Source organism: Lissotriton helveticus, chromosome 5_1 (genome assembly GCF_964261635.1).
Source record: "Lissotriton helveticus chromosome 5_1, aLisHel1.1, whole genome shotgun sequence".
In the NCBI taxonomy this organism is placed as follows: Eukaryota; Metazoa; Chordata; class Amphibia; order Caudata; family Salamandridae; genus Lissotriton; species Lissotriton helveticus.
The window spans coordinates 1,645,171,586-1,645,191,758 of record NC_136065.1 but is presented as its reverse complement, the minus strand read 5'-3'; the positions used below and the strand labels follow the sequence as shown (position 1 = coordinate 1,645,191,758).

General features: G+C 47.7%; 1 protein-coding gene across 2 annotated transcripts in view; it reads right to left on the bottom strand.

The window, feature by feature from the left end:
• LOC144753754 (uncharacterized) overlaps nt 1-20,173 on the bottom strand; it is a 162,665-nt gene that overhangs the window by 52,477 nt on the left and 90,015 nt on the right. For both annotated transcript variants that reach the window (XM_078641339.1, XM_078641340.1), the window contains exon 2: nt 18,133-18,234. In XM_078641339.1, the coding sequence (XP_078497465.1) occupies nt 18,133-18,234 (102 nt within the window). The remainder of the gene's footprint in view (nt 1-18,132; nt 18,235-20,173) is intronic.

The following is a 20,173-nucleotide window of genomic DNA, read 5'->3' as shown; positions in this document are numbered from 1 at the left end:
AAGATGAATGGAAACACTTATGATCCAATATAGCTAAGAGTAACCACTCATTGGCATTAAGAGAGGCCCATTACAAAACCCTCTTCGATTGGTACTAATACCCCACTAAAGATATTTCTCGAGTCCTCAGATCTCTGCTGGCGGGTTTGCGGCCTTCTCTGGGACTTCCGGCACATTTGGTGGGGCTGTCCTACCATTAAAAAATTATGGGAGGAGATTTTATCACACATTAAAGACATGCTGTGTTGCCCCATTCCGACATCTTTAGAGGGGGTTCTTTTGGGCATCAGAGACCCAGATCTGGAACACCAGACAAGAGCTGATAATGTGGACTTGTCTAGGGGCAGCCAAAATGAAAATAGCAGCAGCCTGGAAAAAGAGGAAAGGCCAGGCTTGTCGTTGTGGCACGCCTGTGAAGAATACTCAATATGGAAAGACTAGCGAATATTTTTAGAGATGAATACAAAAACTATGAATATATATGGGGCCCACTAGTCTCCTTTCTCTCTTGGGTGCTCCCCTTGGTGGCCTGCCCACCCTCGGTGCAGGCCATGTATCTATTCCAGTTCTAACTTAACCAGGGTCCAAGCCTGATTATGCCACTTCACACACGAAGCCACCCCATGAGGTATAGAGAGTACGTAGAGCTATTTGGGTGCCACTCCTTACGACTTGACTATCCTCAGACGGCCCAGCCGTAGGAGAAAGAAGAACCAACCACCGACCGGGGAAGGAAAGGGAGTGGGGAGGGGTGGGACAGTTGGGACATGTTAATAAAAAGTGTATGTTCTATAAACCCTAATTTTCGGATTAACAATCAGACATTACCTAAGTATAGAGAGGGGGGTTGTTGGGATTTCCCACAAAGAGAAGCTGTATTCCTATTAGCCTACATTGTTTGTATGAAGTCCTGCATGTACTGTACTGTCATATGAAAGTCATGTTGAATCAAAAAAACTTTGATTAAAAAAAATGGATTACATTAATTTGTGATTGTTGCACTTATTTGAGAAGGGTCTGTCTTTGACTGACAAATCATGTTAAAGTGACACTGCTCATAAATTGCTACATTATCAGGTGTGTTTGCTTAGAATCTCTCAAGAAAAACAGCTGGTGATCCCAACGCTTGAATTAGCAAACTCGCAGCGTCTGAGAACAAATTGCATGAAAACAGATATTTGACTTTGTGCATTATGTCGCATTTCATTGGAATTCTATCTTTCCTGCAATGGAAAAATTATGTATGAGATGAATTAGGAGTCAGATATTGGCATTTTACAAGAGACTCCTTCTACAGCTCCTGAAGGCATGCGGAGACTGCAGAAAGCCAGCAACTGTGACCCCCTGAGGGCCTGCATACATTACATCATAGTTATTTATTTATTTATTTATTTTAGGAGTTTTATATAGCACTAGCTGGACCCGAGACTATCAGAGCGCTTCACAGCAAGTCACTTATATGCAAACAGGCACTACAGAGATTATAGTAGAACATAGGGGTTCGCTCGGGGTATAGTTCAAACAAAGGAGTGATTGAGCGGAAGGAAACATGGAGGGTTCAGGTCACACAAGACGAGTGTCTGATAAGTTTTCTTATTCAGGACGGGAGAGGGGATAGAATTTCCAGAAGGGGTCCGTGGGTAGAGGATGTCAGTGTCACAGGGAACAGAGTTAAAGTCAGATGGAGTGCCGTCTAAGGTACTTCCTTGGATCCTATCAGTTTGCTAGTGAGCGGTCGAGGAAGAGGACTTTGACAAGTTTTTGAATTTTGCAAATGAGGGGATCGTTCTGATGTGGGGGGGGATGGTGTTCCAGATTTTGGGCGTGTTACCAGCAAATGACCTGGCTGCGTTTTTTTTGCTTGCGTGTATTGAGCGGGATGAGTAACAGAGTATTGGAGCTTCTGAGGTTCCTGGACTGGCCGGCCCTTTTGAGTTTGGCGACCAGGTATTCCGGTTTGCCTGTGTGAAGGGATTTGTAAGTGAGGCAGGCTGTTCTGAAGCTGGCTCGCATTTCAATTGGGAGCCATTTTAGTTCTCTGAATGCGGGCGAGATGTGGTCGAATTTCTCAGTTCCGGTGACCATTCTGGCTGCTGCCTTAAAGGTTGTTTTGAGGGGGGCGAGGTGGGATTTTGCTGTCCCAGTCAAGGCTGCAATCCCGTAATCGAGTCTGGACAGCACCAGTGCTTGGGTGGCTTGTTGAAGGTCCTTAGGTGGGAGGAGGGGTTTTATTTTGTGTAATAATTTCAAATTGAGGAAGGCGCTTTTAGCGAATCTTGTAATGGGTTTGTTCATGTCCAGATTTGGGTCTGGGGTGATACCTAGAGATTTTACAGATTCCGCCAGGGTGAGGTTACCATTGAGGGCATCAATAACTTTGAGCCATTCTGCAAATTGGGGGTTCTCTTCTTTGTTGGAGATGAGGAGTATTTCTGTTTTCTCTTGATTGAGTTTTAGGTGATTACTTGAGAGCCAATGTTGTACCTCTCTGAGCGTGGCGTTGAGTCTCTGGATGTCATCAATGGAGGTGGTTTCCAGCTATAACTGCGTGTCGTCAGCATATAGGTGGAAAGGGATGTTGGATTTTCTGAGTAGAGGGTAAGGGGCTCTGTTAGACCTGTCTGCCCCTGTGAGTTCCCTCACAATTATTATTTATTTTGTCCCCGTTGGCATTCCAGTGAATCCAGTTATGTATTTTTTTTTTTTAATGTCCACCAGAATTTTTCCAGTGTTCTCGTGGGGGCTAGGTGTTTCTTGGGCCTATTGTTTTACCAAGGCCTAGTTTTCCTCACAGAAAGCAACTGTTAGAACATGATTCCTAAAATGGTGGCTACTAACTGCCATAACGGTCACCTAAGGGTGGCAGACCCATAGGCTAGCATAAGGAAGGTTCCAGATCCAACTAGTAGCTTCCAGGGGTCTGAGGCCAGCCAATAAAAGGCCAGTGACCAGGGAGCCATTGGGGGACAATATTGGAATTGACCAGTGCGGAGAGAGGCGACTTGAGGAGGAGGATATCACACTAGTAGTGACAAGATCGACCTTTGGGGCCGGCTGTTGCTCTACTGGGAAGTGACCCCTCATAGGCTGACCAAACCCCACTGCCACAGCAACCATATTAAGAAACAGAAGACTCCGTGGCAAGTTTTATAACCATCAGTGACTCTCGCAGTGTGGCTCTCAAGTGACCTGTGAAGTCCTGCCCTGAAGGCACGTGTGCAGTGGAAGCGAACCTGGACACAGTGACACTCTTAATGGTAAAGGAGTTAAAACTGCCGCGACTGCAGCACATGAGCCCGGAGTCCACATTGTGAAGAAGAAGCGGCGGAACCGGCTGTTGACCTTACCCGAAGGAAGCGCCACTGCCGTGTGGGATCCCTGTCGTGGGATCGGAAGAGGAGGAAGAGACCAGCTGAACCGTGTTGCCATCCGGAGGTATCTGAGGTAGCGTCGGAAGAGGCGGGGAGACTGCAGGAGGAGGCAGGACGGGGGGCGGAGCCTTCGTGCCTGAGGAGAGCGTCTGCGAGGATCAGGAAGCGGCTCGAAGCGGCGGACTGAGGCAGCGGTAACGGAGCAGCGGTTCAAGGGAGAGACAGTGGCCGCCGACACTCGTATAACGCAGCACAAGTGGGCAGAGAAGCCAAGACACCACAAGTAAGCGTGGGAGAGTGGTCGGGCGGGGAGGAGCAAACGAGTCCCTGCCGGAACTTACCCCAAGTAGCTGAACAACCGGGGACACGTAAGGAGACAGCAAATTACCTGTGTGACACTCATTTAGGAGATATAGCAAACCCGAGACAATCCTCTCAGTGAGGGGGTGATCCATGTGAGAAACTACCTGCCCATAACGGAACTTGTGAGGGAGAGTAAGCTGGAAGCCGAGGGGCTTCAGGGAAACGGGAGGTAGCGAACCAAGTGGGGATCACCAGAGAGTTCTGGGGGAACAAAAGGTGATTGGTGGTGAACATCCTGGAGGGTGGAGGACACGATATCCGAAAGGCTGGCAGCACCTGTGTTTACTCTGATGGGCTCAGTGGTTTAATAAGTTCGTAGGGTGTTGAGAGCTGTTCTTCAGGGATGTAATATCTTGCTTGTCTTCTCCAGTAATTCAACTACTCGCACCAGAGCCTAATCGTGATTGTATGAAGCTGTGCGGGGGGAGCTGCACCTGGCGAAATGTAATGTACCAGATATGATTTATTGTAAAGAAGCCTGTTTAATTATCAACCCGAATAGATGGGGAATGTAAGAGATTGCAACTCTAAGTTGTAGGGATTTCTCAACGTGACCTTCATACTTGGGGGTAGAGAAATACTGAAATTGCCAAATGAATTTTGCGATGAACCAATAATTGAATGTGATAAGGTTAAATGATCTGAAACTGAAACCCGGCTCTAAAGAAAAGAAAGATACATCAAAGAATTTTATAAAAGGAACCGGTATTTTTCTAAACTGGTGTGGTGTCATTATTTTGGTTGGTCATTCACTGGGTTACTGTGGGTGAGATTGTAAGCACTACACAAAGCCTCGAGGGGGTTTAGCTGATGCTGCTCTGTGCCAGGCTACCCTATGTAGTCTAGAAAAACCTAGGTCTAACATAATTGGTGCTTCAGCGGTGGGATAACGGGTTTGTGCTTACAACCACTTATTAGTAACACAGTGCTTACCACAGGCCTACACCTGGAGTTTTCTCCTGGCAGACTTCCTAATTACTACTTTTGTTTTTTCCAAATTTACTCCTGGTGGTGGGTGGAGGTGACCCTCAGAGTTTCCTATCCTTGTAACTTACTTCGGGGTGGTTGTCCACACTTTTCACTGACAAGATGGAATTCGAAATGTCAGAGCTGGAGACCTATACTGTGGCACAGCTCAAGGATTTCTGTCAGGAGAGGGGAGTGTTTGTCAGGCGAGGGGCCAAAAGAGAGGAGCTCCGTACTAGTCTGCGAGCATGGGTGGAAGCACACACGGAGGGAACGGTGGAGGAGGAGGAATCGGACAGAGGTACTGTCATTGATAGGACTGCGGAATGTCCCCCGGGGGTGGGTGAGATGTCAATCAGCCCCAAGGCAACCTCAAGGGAGGGCAGCAGTGTGTCATCGAGAGGGTTGTCAGAAACCGAGTTAGCTGACAGGAGAGAGGAAAAGACTCCCAGGAAGCTTCCCCAGGACGTGGTGAGCTACATGCTGGCCTTCCGGAGCCAAATGGCCAATTTGTGGAAGCAAGCTTCTGACAACTTGGAAGCCAGCAAAGCAGTAATGAAGGAGTGGTATGACCACAATGCTCACCCAGTGGAACTGGAGCCTGGACAAAAAGTGTGGGTGATGGAACCTGGAGAGCTAAATGCCCTCCAGGATCGTTGGACAGGCCCCTTTGAGGTATTGGAGAAAAAGGGTAAGGCCACTTACTTGGTGGACCTTAAGACCCCGAGACAGCCCCACCGGGTGCTTCATGCCAATCGCCTCAAGCCACACCATGAGAGGCCCGAGGTCATCTTGATGATGGTGACCGATGGAGCAGAGGAAGAGGAAAGCGAGCCTCTCCCTGATCTTTTCTCGTCTCAGGAAAAGGATGGGTCGGTGGAGGGAGTGATTCTCTCACCATCCCTGACTCCTGAACAGCAGAGAGATTGCCGCCAGATGCTGGAGCAATTTTCCTCACTGTTCTCCCTTGTCCCGGGAAGGACCCACCTGTGTACCCATGATGTGGACACAGGAGACAGCCCACCTGTGAAGTCTAAGATCTACCGGCTGTCAGACAAGGTGAAGGCCAGCATCCATGGTGAAGTAGCCAAGATGTTGAAGCTAGGAGTGATTGAATCTTCCAATAGCCCTTGGTCCAGTCCGGTGGTTTTGGTACCAAAAGCTGCCCCACCGGGCGCCACACCTGAATTAAGATTCTGTGTGGATTACCGAGGACTAAATTCAGTAACAAAGACTGATGCTCATCCGATCCCCAGGGCGGATGAACTTATTGACCGGCTGGGAGCTGCCCAATACTTAAGTACCTTTGACCTTACTTCCGGGTACTGGTAGCTTTCCCTTACTGATGGAGCAAAGGAAACGTCAGCCTTCTCCACGCCTCAGGGTCACTACCAGTTCTGCGTGATGCCCTTTGGGCTCAAGAACGCCCCTGCCACTTTTCAGCGGCTGGTGAACAAGGTCCTTTCTGGTATGGAAGCTTTTTCTGCTGCTTATCTGGATGACATTGCTGTCTTCAGTAGTAGCTGGGAGGATCATTTGCAACACTTGCAAGCTGTTCTCCAGGCCCTGCAACAGGCTGGCTTGACAATCAAGGCCAGCAAGTGTCAGATCGGTCAGGGGTCGGTGGTGTACCTAGGCCACTTGGTGGGCAGAGGGACGGTGCAGCCCCTCCAGGCGAAGATCGAGGCTATCATGGCCTGGGAGCCCCCCAAGACCCAAACTGAGGTCCGAGCCTTCCTGGGCCTCACTGGTTACTACCGTCGTTTCGTGAAGGGGTATGGCACCATTGTGGCACCCCTCACTGAACTTACCTCCAAGAAACAACCTCGACGGGTAGTCTGGACGTAGGCTTGTCAGCGAGCCTTCGTGACTTTAAAACAAGCATTGTGTACTGCTCCAATACTTAGGGCTCCTGATTTTTCCAGAGAGTTCATTGTCCAAACAGATGCATCAGAACATGGCATTGGGGCAGTGTTATCGCAACTAAATGATGAGGGCTTGGATCAACCCGTGGTCTTCCTATCCAGGAGACTACTCCCCAGGGAACAGAGGTGGAGTACTATAGAGCGGGAAGCCTTTGCGGTGGTTTGGGCTCTGAAGAAGTTGCGTCCATACCTGTTTGGCTCGCACTTCCTGGTTCAGACCGACCACCGACCCCTGCGTTGGCTGATGCAGATGAAGGGGGAGAATCCCAAGTTGTTGAGATGGTCCATCTCCCTACAGGGAATGGACTTCCGGGGGGAACATCGGCCTGGAGTGGACCACGCCAATGCAGACGGTCTCTCTAGGTATTTCCGCCTTAGTGATGAGAACTCCCAAGGGGTTGGGTAGCTCTCCCCACTTTCAGCGGGGGGGGTCGCGTGTTAGACCTGTCTGCCCCTGTGAGTTCCCTCACAATTATTATTTATTTTGTCCCCTTTGGCATTCCAGTGAATCCAGTTATGTATTTTCTTTTTTTTAATGTCCACCAGAATTTTTCCAGTGTTCTCGTGGGGGCTAGGTGTTTCTTGGGCCTATTGTTTTACCAAGGCCTAGTTTTCCTCACAGAAAGCAACTGTTAGAACATGATTCCTAAAATGGTGGCTACTAACTGCCATAACGGTCACCTAAGGGTGGCAGACCCATAGGCTAGCATGAGGAAGGTTCCAGAACCAACTAGTAGCTTCCAGGGGTCTGAGGCCAGCCTATAAAAGGCCAGTGACCAAGGAGCCATTGGGGGACAATATTGGAATTGACCAGTGCGAAGAGAGGCGACTTGAGGAGGAGGATATCACACTAGTAGTGACAAGATCGACCTTTGGGGCCGGCTGTTGCTCTACTGGGAAGTGACCCCTCATAGGCTGACCAAACCCCACTGCCACATCAACCATATTAAGAAACAGAAGACTCCGTGGCAAGTTTTATAACCATCAGTGACTCTCGCAGCGTGGCTCTCAAGTGACCTGTGAAGTCCTGCCCTGAAGGCACGTGTGCAGTGGAAGCGAACCTGGACACAGTGACACTCTGAATGGTAAAGGAATCAGGGGTCAAGGAGTTAAAACTGCCGCGACTGCAGCACATGAGCCCGGAGTCCACATTGTGAAGAGAAGCGGCGGAACCGGCTGTTGACCTTACCCGAAGGAAGCGCCACTGCCGTGTGGGATCCCTGTCGTGGGATCAGAAGAGGAGGAAGAGCCCAGCTGAACCGTGTTGCCATCCGGAGGAACCTGAGGTAGCGTCGGAAGAGGCGGGGAGACTGCAGGAGGAGGCGGGATGGGGGCGGAGCCTTCGTGCCTGAGGAGAGCGTCTGCGAGGATCAGGAAGCGGCTCGAAGCGGCGGACTGAGGCAGCGGTAACGGAGCAGTGGTTCAAGGGAGAGACAGTGGCCGCCGACACTCGTATAACGCAGCACAAGTGGGCAGAGAAGCCAAGACACCACAAGTAAGCGTGGGAGAGTGGTCGGGCGGGGAGGAGCAAACGAGTCCCTGCCGGAACTTACCCCAAGTAGCTGAACAACCGGGGACACGTAAGGAGACTGCAAATTACCTGTGTGACACTCATTTAGGAGATATAGCAAACCCGAGACAATCCTCTCAGTGAGGGGGTGATCCATGTGAGAAACTACCTGCCCATAACGGAACTTGTGAGGGAGAGTAAGCTGGAAGCCAAGGGGCTTCAGGGAAACGGGAGGTAGCGAACCAAGTGGGGATCACCTGAGAGTTCTGGGGGAACAAAAGGTGATTGGTGGTGAACATCCTGGAGGGTGGAGGACACGATATCCGAAAGGCTGGCAGCACCTGTGTTTACTCTGATGGGCTCAGTGGTTTAATAAGTTTGTAGGGTGTTGAGAGCTGTTCTTCAGGGATGTAATATCTTGCTTGTCTTCTCCAGTAATTCAACTACTCGCGCCAGAGCCTAATCGTGATTGTATGAAGCTGTGCGGGGGGAGCTGCACCTGGCGAAATGTAATGTACCAGATATGATTTATTGTAAAGAAGCCTGTTTAATTATCAACCCGAATAGATGGGGAATGTAAGAGATTGCAACTCTAAGTTGTAGGGATTTCTCAACGTGACCTTCATACTTGGGGGTAGAGAAATACTGAAATTGCCAAATGAATTTTGCGATGAACCAATAATTGAATGTGATAAGGTTAAATGATCTGAAACTGAAACCCGGCTCTAAAGAAAAGAAAGATACATCAAAGAATTTTATAAAAGGAAGCGGTATTTTTCTAAACTGGTGTGGTGTCATTATTTTGGTTGGTCATTCACTGGGTTACTGTGGGTGAGATTGTAAGCACTACACAAAGCCTCGAGGGGGTTTAGCTGATGCTGCTCTGTGCCAGGCTACCCTATGTAGTCTAGAAAAACCTAGGTCTAACAGGCTCAATGTAAATGTTGAAAAGCTGAGGGGAGAGCCCTTATCCTTGTGGAACACCCCTGTTAACGGGATGGAGATTGTACTCAAAGTTTTAGATTTTTATTCTTTGTGAGCGGTTATGGAGGAAGGAAGAGAACCTGTTCAAGACCTGCCCTTTCTTGTAAAACTTTGATGAGAAGTTTGTGGTCGACCGTATCGAATGCAGCCGGTAAATCCAGGAGGATGAGGAGGCAACATTGGTCCGAGTCAAGTGACTTGTGTAAATCGTCTATGACATTGAGGATCGCAATTTCAGTGCTGCAGCCTTTTCTGAAGCCCGATTGGTGGGGATCTAGAAGGTTGATGTTGTCCAAGTGTTGGGTCAGTTGAGGAAGTGCACATCTTTCCAGGATTTTGGACAGAAGAGGTAGGTTCGAGACAGGTCTGAAGTAATTCAGATCCTCAGTGTCTAGGCCAAGCTTTTTCAGCAGTGGCATGACTTGACCGACTTTGAGGCAATCTGGTATGACTCCTGATCTCAGTGAGCTATTTATGATCTTGCACCATAGCGGGGCAGGACGAGCTTCAAGTCCTTGGTCAGTTGAAGGAGGGAGCTGATCAAGGGCGTGGGATGAGGGCTTAGCGCTGGAGATTAGTTTGACTATCTCTGCTTCCTGAATGGGAATGAAGGAGGACCAGTGTTTTGGTGGGTTCTTGGAAGCGCTGTCGTTGGTTTCAGGTGACTGGATCTCGGTGGAGGGGATGAAATTAGAGCCAAGTGAGAGATTCATCTTGGCGATTTTGTTGTTGGAAAAGTTGGTAAAGTTGTCACATCCTTCTTTGGATGCCTGAATTGAGGAGGCAACAGGCTTGGAGGTTTGTTTCCTGATGATATTGAAGAGCTCTTTAGGTCTGTTTTTTGCGTTGTCTAGCGCGGAGCAGAAGAACGTTTTTTGTTTTGTTCTTAGTGTGCTTTTTGTACTTCCTGCAGGCTGCTTGGAGTTGATCACGGTGGAAGACGGTAGGGTTGTTCTTCCAGAGTCTTTCTGAGGCTCTTAGTTGCCTTCTTTCTTCGTTGATGTCAGTGGTGAACCAAGATCTGGATGGAATGCTCCTGTCTTTTTTTAGTTTCATACAAGCTAGTTGGTCCAGGGTAAGTGTCATATTTGAGTTGTAGAGAGAGGTGAGTTCGGTAGTGGGGAGGTGATCAGTGATGTTGGGGAAGAGCTTATCCTTTCTTCTAGATCAGCTCGAGGCATCTGAGCTTTTTTTCTAATCCATTTGGGGGGTCCTGCATAGGGTGTTGAGTTAGGACCGATTGATTGATGTGAAATAGAATGATGTGATGGTTGGACCAGTCTACGGGAAGGATGTGGTCGTTGGTAATTGCATTGCTTTGGGCAATAATTGCATCAAGGGTTGCTCCTCTATGACGCGTTTCTTCTGAGCAGTGTTGGGTCAGATTGTTTTCTAGTAGGAGGTTGTTTAGGGTTGAATTAGCAGGTTTTTTGTTTCATTCCATCTTAGATTGAGGTCGCTAAGAATTATGTTGTTATAGTTTCCGAGTGAGCAATGAGCAATCAGGTCAGAGAGGTGTTCCACGAATGTAGAGAAGTTGCCTTGGGGGTGGTACAGGAGGAGGCAGAGTGTTGTCACTTGTATTGATGTTGACTATGAGACATTCAAATGAGCTGTACAGGCAAGAGGCAGTTTCCGTAATGGAGATGTTATTCTTGTGAATGATTGCTAAACACCCTCCTCTTTGAACTTTTCTGTCTTTGTTGATCATTCTAAATCCAGGAGGCACCAGCATGTCCATGCTAGGGTAGGAGAGATTGTTGAGCCAGGTCTCTGTGATGAATGCTATGTCTATATCCTGGCAGAGGATGGCTTCTGCTAGTTTGGTTACATGTTTAGAGGCTGATCTGCAGTTTAGGAGCATGCAGTTGATGGGGTACCCTTCATTGCTCAGATTCTTAGTAGATGGGACCCTAGGTAGAGAAGTTAGATGAGCCGGGAGTCTAGGAGCTTTCGTTGGAGGGTGGTCTCGTCCGACTCCCGTAATCACTTGGATCATAGATTTGGGGGAGGAATTGGAGGGAGAGTTGTAGGTGGAGGCTAGGTCTGCCGCTTCCAGAGAGGACAGTGTGGCTTTTGATCTTCTGGGTCTCTCTAAGTGATTCTCAGTAACCGTTCTTCTAGGGGTCAATGGCCAGGACCTGAGAGGGACAGGGGGCCTGCTAGGGGGGCGGTACCTCGGCAGGCCAGAGTTGGGTGAGATTTGGCACTGTGGTGGGGGGATGAATGGGCTTTCATATCGTGTCCAGGTTGGTTAAAGTTTCGTTCAGGCCTCAGATCAGGATTTCAAGCTGAGTTTCAAGGTGGTTGAGGTGATGCATCATGCTATCCGAGGTCGGGCTGCAGTTCTGTGCTCGGGTGCCCTGGGGAGCAGGAGCAGTCAACTTGCGTGGCCCGAAGGATGAGGACGTTCTGCTAGGTGATTATATCCTTGCCGGTGGGAGATTTTCTGAGTGGCCATGACTATGGCTGCCATTACAGGGTCAGGCAAAGTGAAATCAGGTTATATGGAGTCCCAGGGCTCAGCTCTCGCCTCGGGACAGCCTATTTTCCATTTGGATCGAGGAGGTCCAGCCTTACTCTGGGAAGGTGGATCGAGGCCTCGTGGGGGCTTCTTGGGGCCTTTTTTCTGGGTGATTCCTCTTGTGACCCTGTGTCTGGTGCCAAAATGCCCAGTCAGGCATTGTTGATTGCGGCGGCTGTGCGGAGGTGCTCAGTGCTGGGCTGAAGAATGCTTCTCGTTCTTAAGCCGCTGGTTTGGACGCCGTGTTTAGGTGATAATTTCCCCATCTGGATTTTGGGACTCAGCGGGTCTGGAACGGAGGTATCCGAGGGTCACTTCAATGGCGGTGGCACTCCGATGGGGGAATTCGTAGCGTAGATCCTCGTATCCTGGGGAGGCTGTGTCGCGATTTCGAGCTCACCCCTGTTTGGATTTGGCCCGGTAGGTCAGTCAAGCATCTCTTGGGGAGAGGCTGGAGGAACTCGGCCCGGTCGAGATTTACACTAATAGTGATCCCAAAGCCTGAAGGTCCTTCCCCACAGCCATTTTGCCAGCTCATGATCTCAACATGTCAAAGGTCACTCAGCCTGTATGATACTGTGGATAAATGCTGCAGATGATTTGGGAGCTAGCTAGCTAGATAAACACAGAAGAGGAAGCGACGAGTGCTTGGAGGGGTCACGCAGGACACAGTGATTTACCAACCATCATCAGTCTACAATGGTGCAATTATGCCCCTTCGCTAATTTCTTCTTCAAAGCAGGCTTCTAGCATTCAGCCATCTTCTCGAGTGATTTCCTTCCCATGTGTCCTTTCAGGGAAGGACCCCCATTATTTTAGCTTTTCAAAGGCGGGATGCCTTGCACGGTGTATGAAGGGGGAGATTTCCTGCCATCTTCCTGAATAAAATAGGCATCAATTACAACATAAAAAACATGTCAAACTGCTTAATGGGCTACTGGAGCTCCAGACTCATCTCCCAGCCGACACAACTTCACTGGAAAGGTTGTTGCGTCCCCCTCCCACCGAATCCCCAAGACAAGTGCAAAAGTGCTGAGAGGCAATAAGGAGTCTGTGAGTAAAGCCCCCATGATCTCGCTGGAGCCTTCAAGAGTTGGAGTGTTGTATAGAAAGGGTGTTGATATAGTGCTTCCATTCCTTGTGCTAGGCACGAAACACTTAAGTGTGTACTGTCTACCTCTCTACTACAAACATCCGAGCACCCGCCACTACACCTAAGGTCAAACTCGCCATGCCACTTCACATACAAACTGACAAACTGAATGATCTGTGACCAAATCTCCATAAAGCAGACGCCGGCCTCATGGCTACTGCACTGATCAAAGGTGCCCTGAACTTGAAGAATAGCATCTTGCAGAAGTAATTAAAGTAAAGTTATGCATGCAGCCACAATGCTGAAACTAGAAACGCCGAGGCTGTGAATGGCATTTACCGTGCCCTTCACCTATCCTAAAATGGCAGGATGAGCGCACAGTGCTGTCACCGTGCGGGGCTGCGGGTGTAGGGCGGGGAGCAGACACCTGCGTCATCCGCTCCTAGGAGATGCTGCTCAGGCGTCTCCTCAGATCCGACGCATACGTGAACACGAAGAGCTCTGAAGAACTAATTAGTCTGGTCATACCACACGCAGGCACAGACTTTGCAATAGTAACCGTGGCTTCATTAGCTAGTTTGTCTGTAGTAAATTTCACAAGGAGCAACACAAATAGATTATTAGGCTAGCTAATTCAGCTCACCTCACACCAGAAACTAACACAAAACAAGCTGTCGCATTGGGCAAAGGCAGCCGCTTGTTTAGATTTGCGTCACGCTTTCACTTTACAATAGCTACCGCCCACACAGCACTTGCAGGGTGGGGCAGCAGTTATTGTTAAAGTGAAAGCGTGATGCAAAAATAAACACGCGGCCGCCATTGCCAAAATAGTGCTTACCGACTATTGAAGGAGACAGTGGAACACTGCAAGTAAAAATCCTGTCCTGATGGGCGGTCACAAAAGGAGACAGGTCGGTAACACGGAGGGACTAAGGAGCCTCATATTGAATCGGAAGCCAGCATTTACAAAAGACAATGACATCAGCCAATGAAAAATATGGGCGGAGCTTCCGCTGCACTTCCACAACATACCCTACTACAGCATGCCTCGCAGAGCGAACAGCGCATTCGCTGCAACGCTAGGCTCGACCTAAAAACAAGAAGTTGAGCAGGAAGTTTGTCATTCTGGGCCTAATCATAGCAAAGCGACACATCTCAATTAAATGGCAAAGACCAACACCCCCGAATTGTGAAAGATGACTGAAAGATATGTGCGAGTGGGCCACTGCCAAGAGAGTAAGAGTGAAATTAGTTAGAAGAGACGAAAAACTAGCAGACGACCTCCTAGCATGGACAATGATGATAAGGGACTTACAAACCCCACCAGATGTAAACCCACAGACTGGAACAGCCATCTCACAGATTCCACAAAGTGTATAAATATAGGATCTTTGACCAGAACATGCATTAATCAGGTGATTAAACACACGCAGACGTCCCAGAGGGTGGAGGGGGAGAGTTAAAAGGGATATGTTGAACTACACAGTTATGTGTTGGAAATCCGATAATGCGAAGTTGTATTATGCACTGGGAAGTGTGTTAAAGTTACAGTTCACAAGGTCAGGGAATTATGTCATGCCCTGTAGGACAAAGAAGCATGTGTAATGACCAGGGGTATACATACCTGATGGAAGAATTACTGTAAGGCCCATTTGTATTAATGATGATGCATGATTTTTTTGAAATGCCAATACATTTTTATTTTTTTAAGTAGTGAGTCTCTGTTGTTATTTCAGGCTCTCTTACCCATTTGTTTGATTATTGAAAATGGGTAGTTACTTTGTTCCAGTTGTTTGCTCAATGTCTCTGCTTGGGTACTGTAATGTGTAATCTAGGTGCTGTTCCTGCGTAATCACAGGAACTGTCCAAAAGACAACTTTTCACTTAGTCAGTGCTGAAACAGGGGTTAGTGGCATAAGGCTATTGCACAATTTTTAGTCTACAGAAAAAGCATGCTTTTTGCCTTATCTTGTTGTGTTTTGTCCTGTGGGTTGTGTTTGGTACAGTTACACTTCAGCACATCTGGTTTTGCCATTGGCTGCACCAGCACTGAGAATGTCTCAATAGAGTGTGCTCCAAGGGCAAGATGTGCTTTCAATGTAACAGGGTACGAGCAGGGTGTTCAATGTTTCCATGTTTCAATGGTTCCAAAATTCCAAAATATGACAATAAAAAATGATTCAAATACATGCCTAGTATCAATTAAAAATAAAAACAGATTTTTCCTCTAAAGCCAGAAAGAAATTTTACATTCTCCAAATAAATGTTTTGAGTTATTTATTCATTCTGTATCATTGAATTTCAAGTATTGTGAAATACATTTTTTACAGAAACTGCCACGACCATACGTGTGGGGGAGTCAACAGGCTTAAATCTGATAGACCACCTGATTTCTTGTCAAAGACCTGTTCCATTAAAAGAAAAAGAAAACATAGAAACTCTGTTACTTCATGTATGTACCAAAAGTAAAGTCTGAGAATTCATGTAAAGTTCAAAAATAATTGCAAGGAGAAGTGGATAAATTGTATTTGAAATGTTTGTAAAATGCTAAGTCCAAACAAGCCAGCATACTCTGGCAAGAATGTGGTGTAGGAAGCTGGCTCTGTATAAACTATACCAAAGGAAAGTATAGTGTGCACAGAGTCCAGTGGAATCCCAAAGGTAGGCAGAGGTAAAGTTAGATAGAACCTTACTCTCTATTTGTGCTAGTGTGGTTGAGCAGTAAAGCGGTATCAGAGGATAGTGATAAGGATTTGTTGTACGCACTCAGTCAGCAATTGAATTTACACACACTCAAATACTGAACTTCAGACCAATTGTTTTTGTATGAAAATATTACTTTAGTTATTTTACTTCTAGAACCAAGCAAACCTGGCACAGGTAAGCAATAAATACTTTACAGTAATATATGCTGATTGTAAAACCCTTCAATTGCAATTGTAAATGTACTATGGTTTGACTTACAGTATTGTTTCAGAAAAATGCAATCACTTGTAAATACAGTAAATAGACTTGAATGGGATATTCAGTGCTGTATGCCTGGATGCAGCACTGGGCCATTTCCTGTAAACAGGTGAGTAAAAGCGTTTTTGTTAAATCGTACGATTTAAAGAATTTCTTTGGGTTTCAAAACTCCACACAGAAACTTTTTCAGGAAAAAGTGTCAATGTTATCCTATGGAGGAAAATATGGTTATCGGTTTTTAGGTAAGTAATCAGTCTTTTTAGTTGAGATTCTGGGGTTAAAACAAGGGTTCCCCAGGGTCAAGGAGGCACTCTAGTTACACCGTCAGCGGCACTAGGGCGGCCGGGTGCAGAGTGCCAATGTTATCAAATAGGGGATAGGGGGCCTCAGGTTGGTGGCTGCTGGCAAGCAGGCCTCTGGATTGTGGGGGCAATGCTCCTGGACTTTAGCTCAGGGCACATGGTGAAACAAATTAGCACCAAAGGTGCACCCTCTGCAGCACTAGGGGGGCCGGGTGCAGGGTGCTGTTTCGACGTCGGAGGCCCTGTTGTTCCAACGTATAACCTCCGGTTTGCAAAAGCACTGCAGGCAGGGAGACAAAGGACTTCTGGGTGTGACCACCACATCAAGAAGTAAGCTGAGAAGTTAGGGGTTGGTTAGGCACCATTGGCTTGGGCACACAAGGCCGAGGGGTGTCGGTGCACGGGTGCCTTTGGGGTTGGATCTTCTTACCAGCTCCTGGTCGCAGTTAGGGGTACCTTCTGAATTTAGACTGCAGGCATTGGATGGAGGCTTGAGGCAGGTCAAGGGTCGCCGGATCTCAGTTCAGGATCGGCCGTGTGACCTCATCATGGTGTTTGCCTGCTCGAGCTCAGGCCGTGGATGGTGGGTGCAGAGTGGGGCAGAGTCGCGGTTTCCGGCTGCTGCCAGAGGTTGCAGTTGAACAAATCCGGTGTTCACAGGAGAAGCAGTCTTTAAAAGTTAAGGCAGGCAGGTCCTCCGTGGTTTTTGAGGTTGCTGGCTGCAGGACACACTGGGGTTTCACAGGAGCAGGTTTGAGGGGGAGATGGGCCGGTGGGGCAGGGGCCTAGTTAGTGGGCATCTTCTTATTGTTAGCTGCTGCACGGCTATTCTGTCCTTCTTCTTCTTTTCTTCTTTTTTTTTTCTCTGGATCTGAGTAAGCAAGGTTCAAGGGTGACCCTAAATACTAGATTCAGGGGCGTTACAGGTAGGTAAAAGTCAGGGTGGAGGGGGGCATGTGCCTGTCCCTTGTTGGCTGAGTCCCCCCATCTTCAAGATGGCGTGGACTGAGAGTTGTGCTTCACCGTACCTCCCCCACCTGAGGGGTGGAGTTGGCAGAGGTGGGCAACCTCTCCTCCTCACTTGTTTTTCCCACCAGTTCTCCCGCCCAAAGTGGGGGTCAGAACCAGTGGGGACCAGTTGCTGAAAGCAGTAGTTGGCCCCAGGAAGCTCACAAAGGCGGCAAGCCTTTGAAGCTTCCCCTTCGTGAACCTGGGGGAGGAGGCTTGGCACCTCATTCCAGGATGTGCATTGTTTCAGGCCCCAGAGAGCAGCAGGCTCTTGACCCAGGGGTCCAGAAACATATCTGGTGGTGGCAGCTGACAGCAGCCACTCAGTCTGGACACTAGTGGTGGGTTAGTTTTCAGGGGGGATCTCTACGAGGCTCTCTGTGTGCATTTGTCATTAAATCCCACACTGGCATTAGTGTGGGTTTAATGTGCAGAGAAGTTTGATACCAAACTTCTCAGTTTTCAGTGTAGCCATTATGATGCTGTGGAGTTTGTAATGACAAACTCCCAGCACCATATACTCTTAATGGCAGCACTGCACTTACAATGTCTAAGAATGAAGTTAGACACTGTAGGGGTACAGGCGTCATGCCCCTGTACCCTCACCACTGGTATAGTGCACCCAGCAAGAGGGGCGACTGACCTATGCCAGGTCAGTGGGTTGTAGGCATGGCACACAGAGATGTGTGCCATGTCAACTCTACACTTTGCTCTGCACCAAAACACGCAGCCTGAAAAGGCAGTATGTGTGTGTGTGTGGTGGTACAGCACCTCTAAGGGTGGCACAATAAGTGCTGCAACCCTTAGAGGTATTTTCTGGTCACAGTGCCCTGGGTACCTGTGGTACCATTTACCGGGGACTGACCTGTGGCCAGAGATGCTAATTGGGTTAGTTTTGGGGAAAAAACACAGGCCCTGGAAACCTGATTGGCAGGGACCAAGGGCACGTCAAGTAGTCAGTAGTCTGGCATAAAGGGGGGGTACTGCAACAGAAACCCACTTTCCTACATGCGGTGCCACGGACAAACAGAGACAGTAAACAAAACAGTGCTAAGGAAAACTGAGATGGTGAATAAAAGTGGTAAGTGATGAGCAAAAGAAAATGTATAAAGAAACACCCACCTTCGCATCCTCTGAAGAGATTAATATTGAGTTGAGATGGTAGGTAGGGAAGTCGGGGATTGCATGATTGCGTTTCATCAACCCTGATTCTTTCCTTTCACCCTGCAAAAAAGAAGCACATTCATACGTTAGTAAATCTAAATGGAAAACAGATGCACCAGTGCTCCTCAATGCATGTCAAAGCATATATCTGGGGCAAAATATGATTGTGGTCATTACTAATTGTGTGGTCAACCCTCCAGTCAAAAGACAGAGCATAGACTGGATTACCCAAAAAGCAGTAGAGACAATTGTCCTGTAATATATCTGATTAACTTTTAGGATGATGTATGCCTGACTAGATGCCATTATTCTGAAAAGAAATCTAACAAAGAAAAAGTAAAATGATAATGTATACACGCCTAACATTGGTTCAGTTTACATTTAATCTACTCCAACCAATGTTGTATATTTAATAATTAGGATATTATGTTTCTTATTTTCTTGATTTTATCTTCTCTTTCCACGTTCACATTGCACATGAGCACTTTCTATGCACCCTTTTTTTTGGCAACCGCCTACTGTTATGATGATCTATTGATTAGTGTCTGCTTATAAGGAATATATAAACAAAAAGATGTTGTCTTATAAATACAGTTGTATTTGTTTTTTCTCTCTGGTAGATCTCTCTATGTATAGATTAACCTAATGCATGACCATTTGGATTGAATGTTTTAGTCCTTTCACGCCATTTTGCTTGCATGAAAAAGGTACGTCAGGACCAATTGTTGTTTAGACTGAACTTCTTCACAGGTCCTTTGATGCTTTTTGGGAAAACCCATTAGTTTTTAATGGTACTTTTAGAAAGTTGGCATTTTCCTGCCCCCAGCCCTTTGTGCCTGCAGCAGACAGACTTTGTGAATTCCCTCTAGGCAGTCACACAATCGTGGGATTAGCTGAGTCTCAATGGGCCAATAACTGGTTTGGTGGGGCGGAGCTCAGCAGAGCCCCAATTGCACTTGAATAGGCTGTGTCCTCTTTCCTCACAATAGGATTAACAACCCTATATTGTCAGCGTAGCTAGCTTAAGGCCATGGCAGGGTAGGCAGGACATTTCCAGAATTTCAAAGAACATTTCCAGAAGCGTCTCCTACCTTCTGGGAGCAGGGCACTATGGTATACACTAGGATATTAAAATAGGGCTCTTAAACCAACTCTTTGGTTCACTACTGGGCTTGTGGAAGGACCTTCAAACGACTATTTGCTGCTGTGACCTGCTGTGCACTCAGCCAGACTGCTGCTGTACCTGAAAGGACTGCTTTGCTGTCTGGAATCTGCCTTGAACCCTCAGAGGCCAGCCCTGGCCCTGCATCTTCACCTGCATCCAGGACTATCAGAAATGACTCCATGAGATAGTTTGCTGGCCGCCTTTTCAGAGCCACAGGGACATAACAGGCTCCACTACCTTGAACCCGCACCTGGACCCAACCTGATTGAGTCCTTAACCCCCAAAAGGTCTATATCCACTCCTGTTGAGGTGTCAAAGCTGCCCAGATGACCATTGTTTCAAAACTGTGGACTTTGGCCCAAACATACTATGAGAACCAGAAGGAGATCGGGACCAACCTGCTCACCTATTTGTCCGAGGTGCATGCCGGTCCAATTGATTTCACAGCTTCCCCTGCTACGTCCTTCTTTGCAGCAGTAAATCCATTTCAGCAGTCCTTCGCCTTACGGTATCTGACCTCATGGAACTGTTTTCGGCTACAGCCTCCTGCTTCGTCCCACTGGAGATTTTCAACTTCCATCTCGAAAACTAAGTTTGAAGGTAAAAATCTTCACTGCGGCTTCACTCTATGGCTATCCGATGATGATACTCCCTCCTTTGACATTCCAGCAGCCTCGCCTCGCTGAACTTCTACAGTCTCAGACACTTTTTCTTCAAAAAGTAAGAAGATAAGTGCTGACAGGGCCCAATCCAATTTTTGTATTTGACCTGCGCACCATCACAGCTGGCCTTAACTTTTGACTTTGCCACCGTCTAGCGCGACCAGGTGTCCAT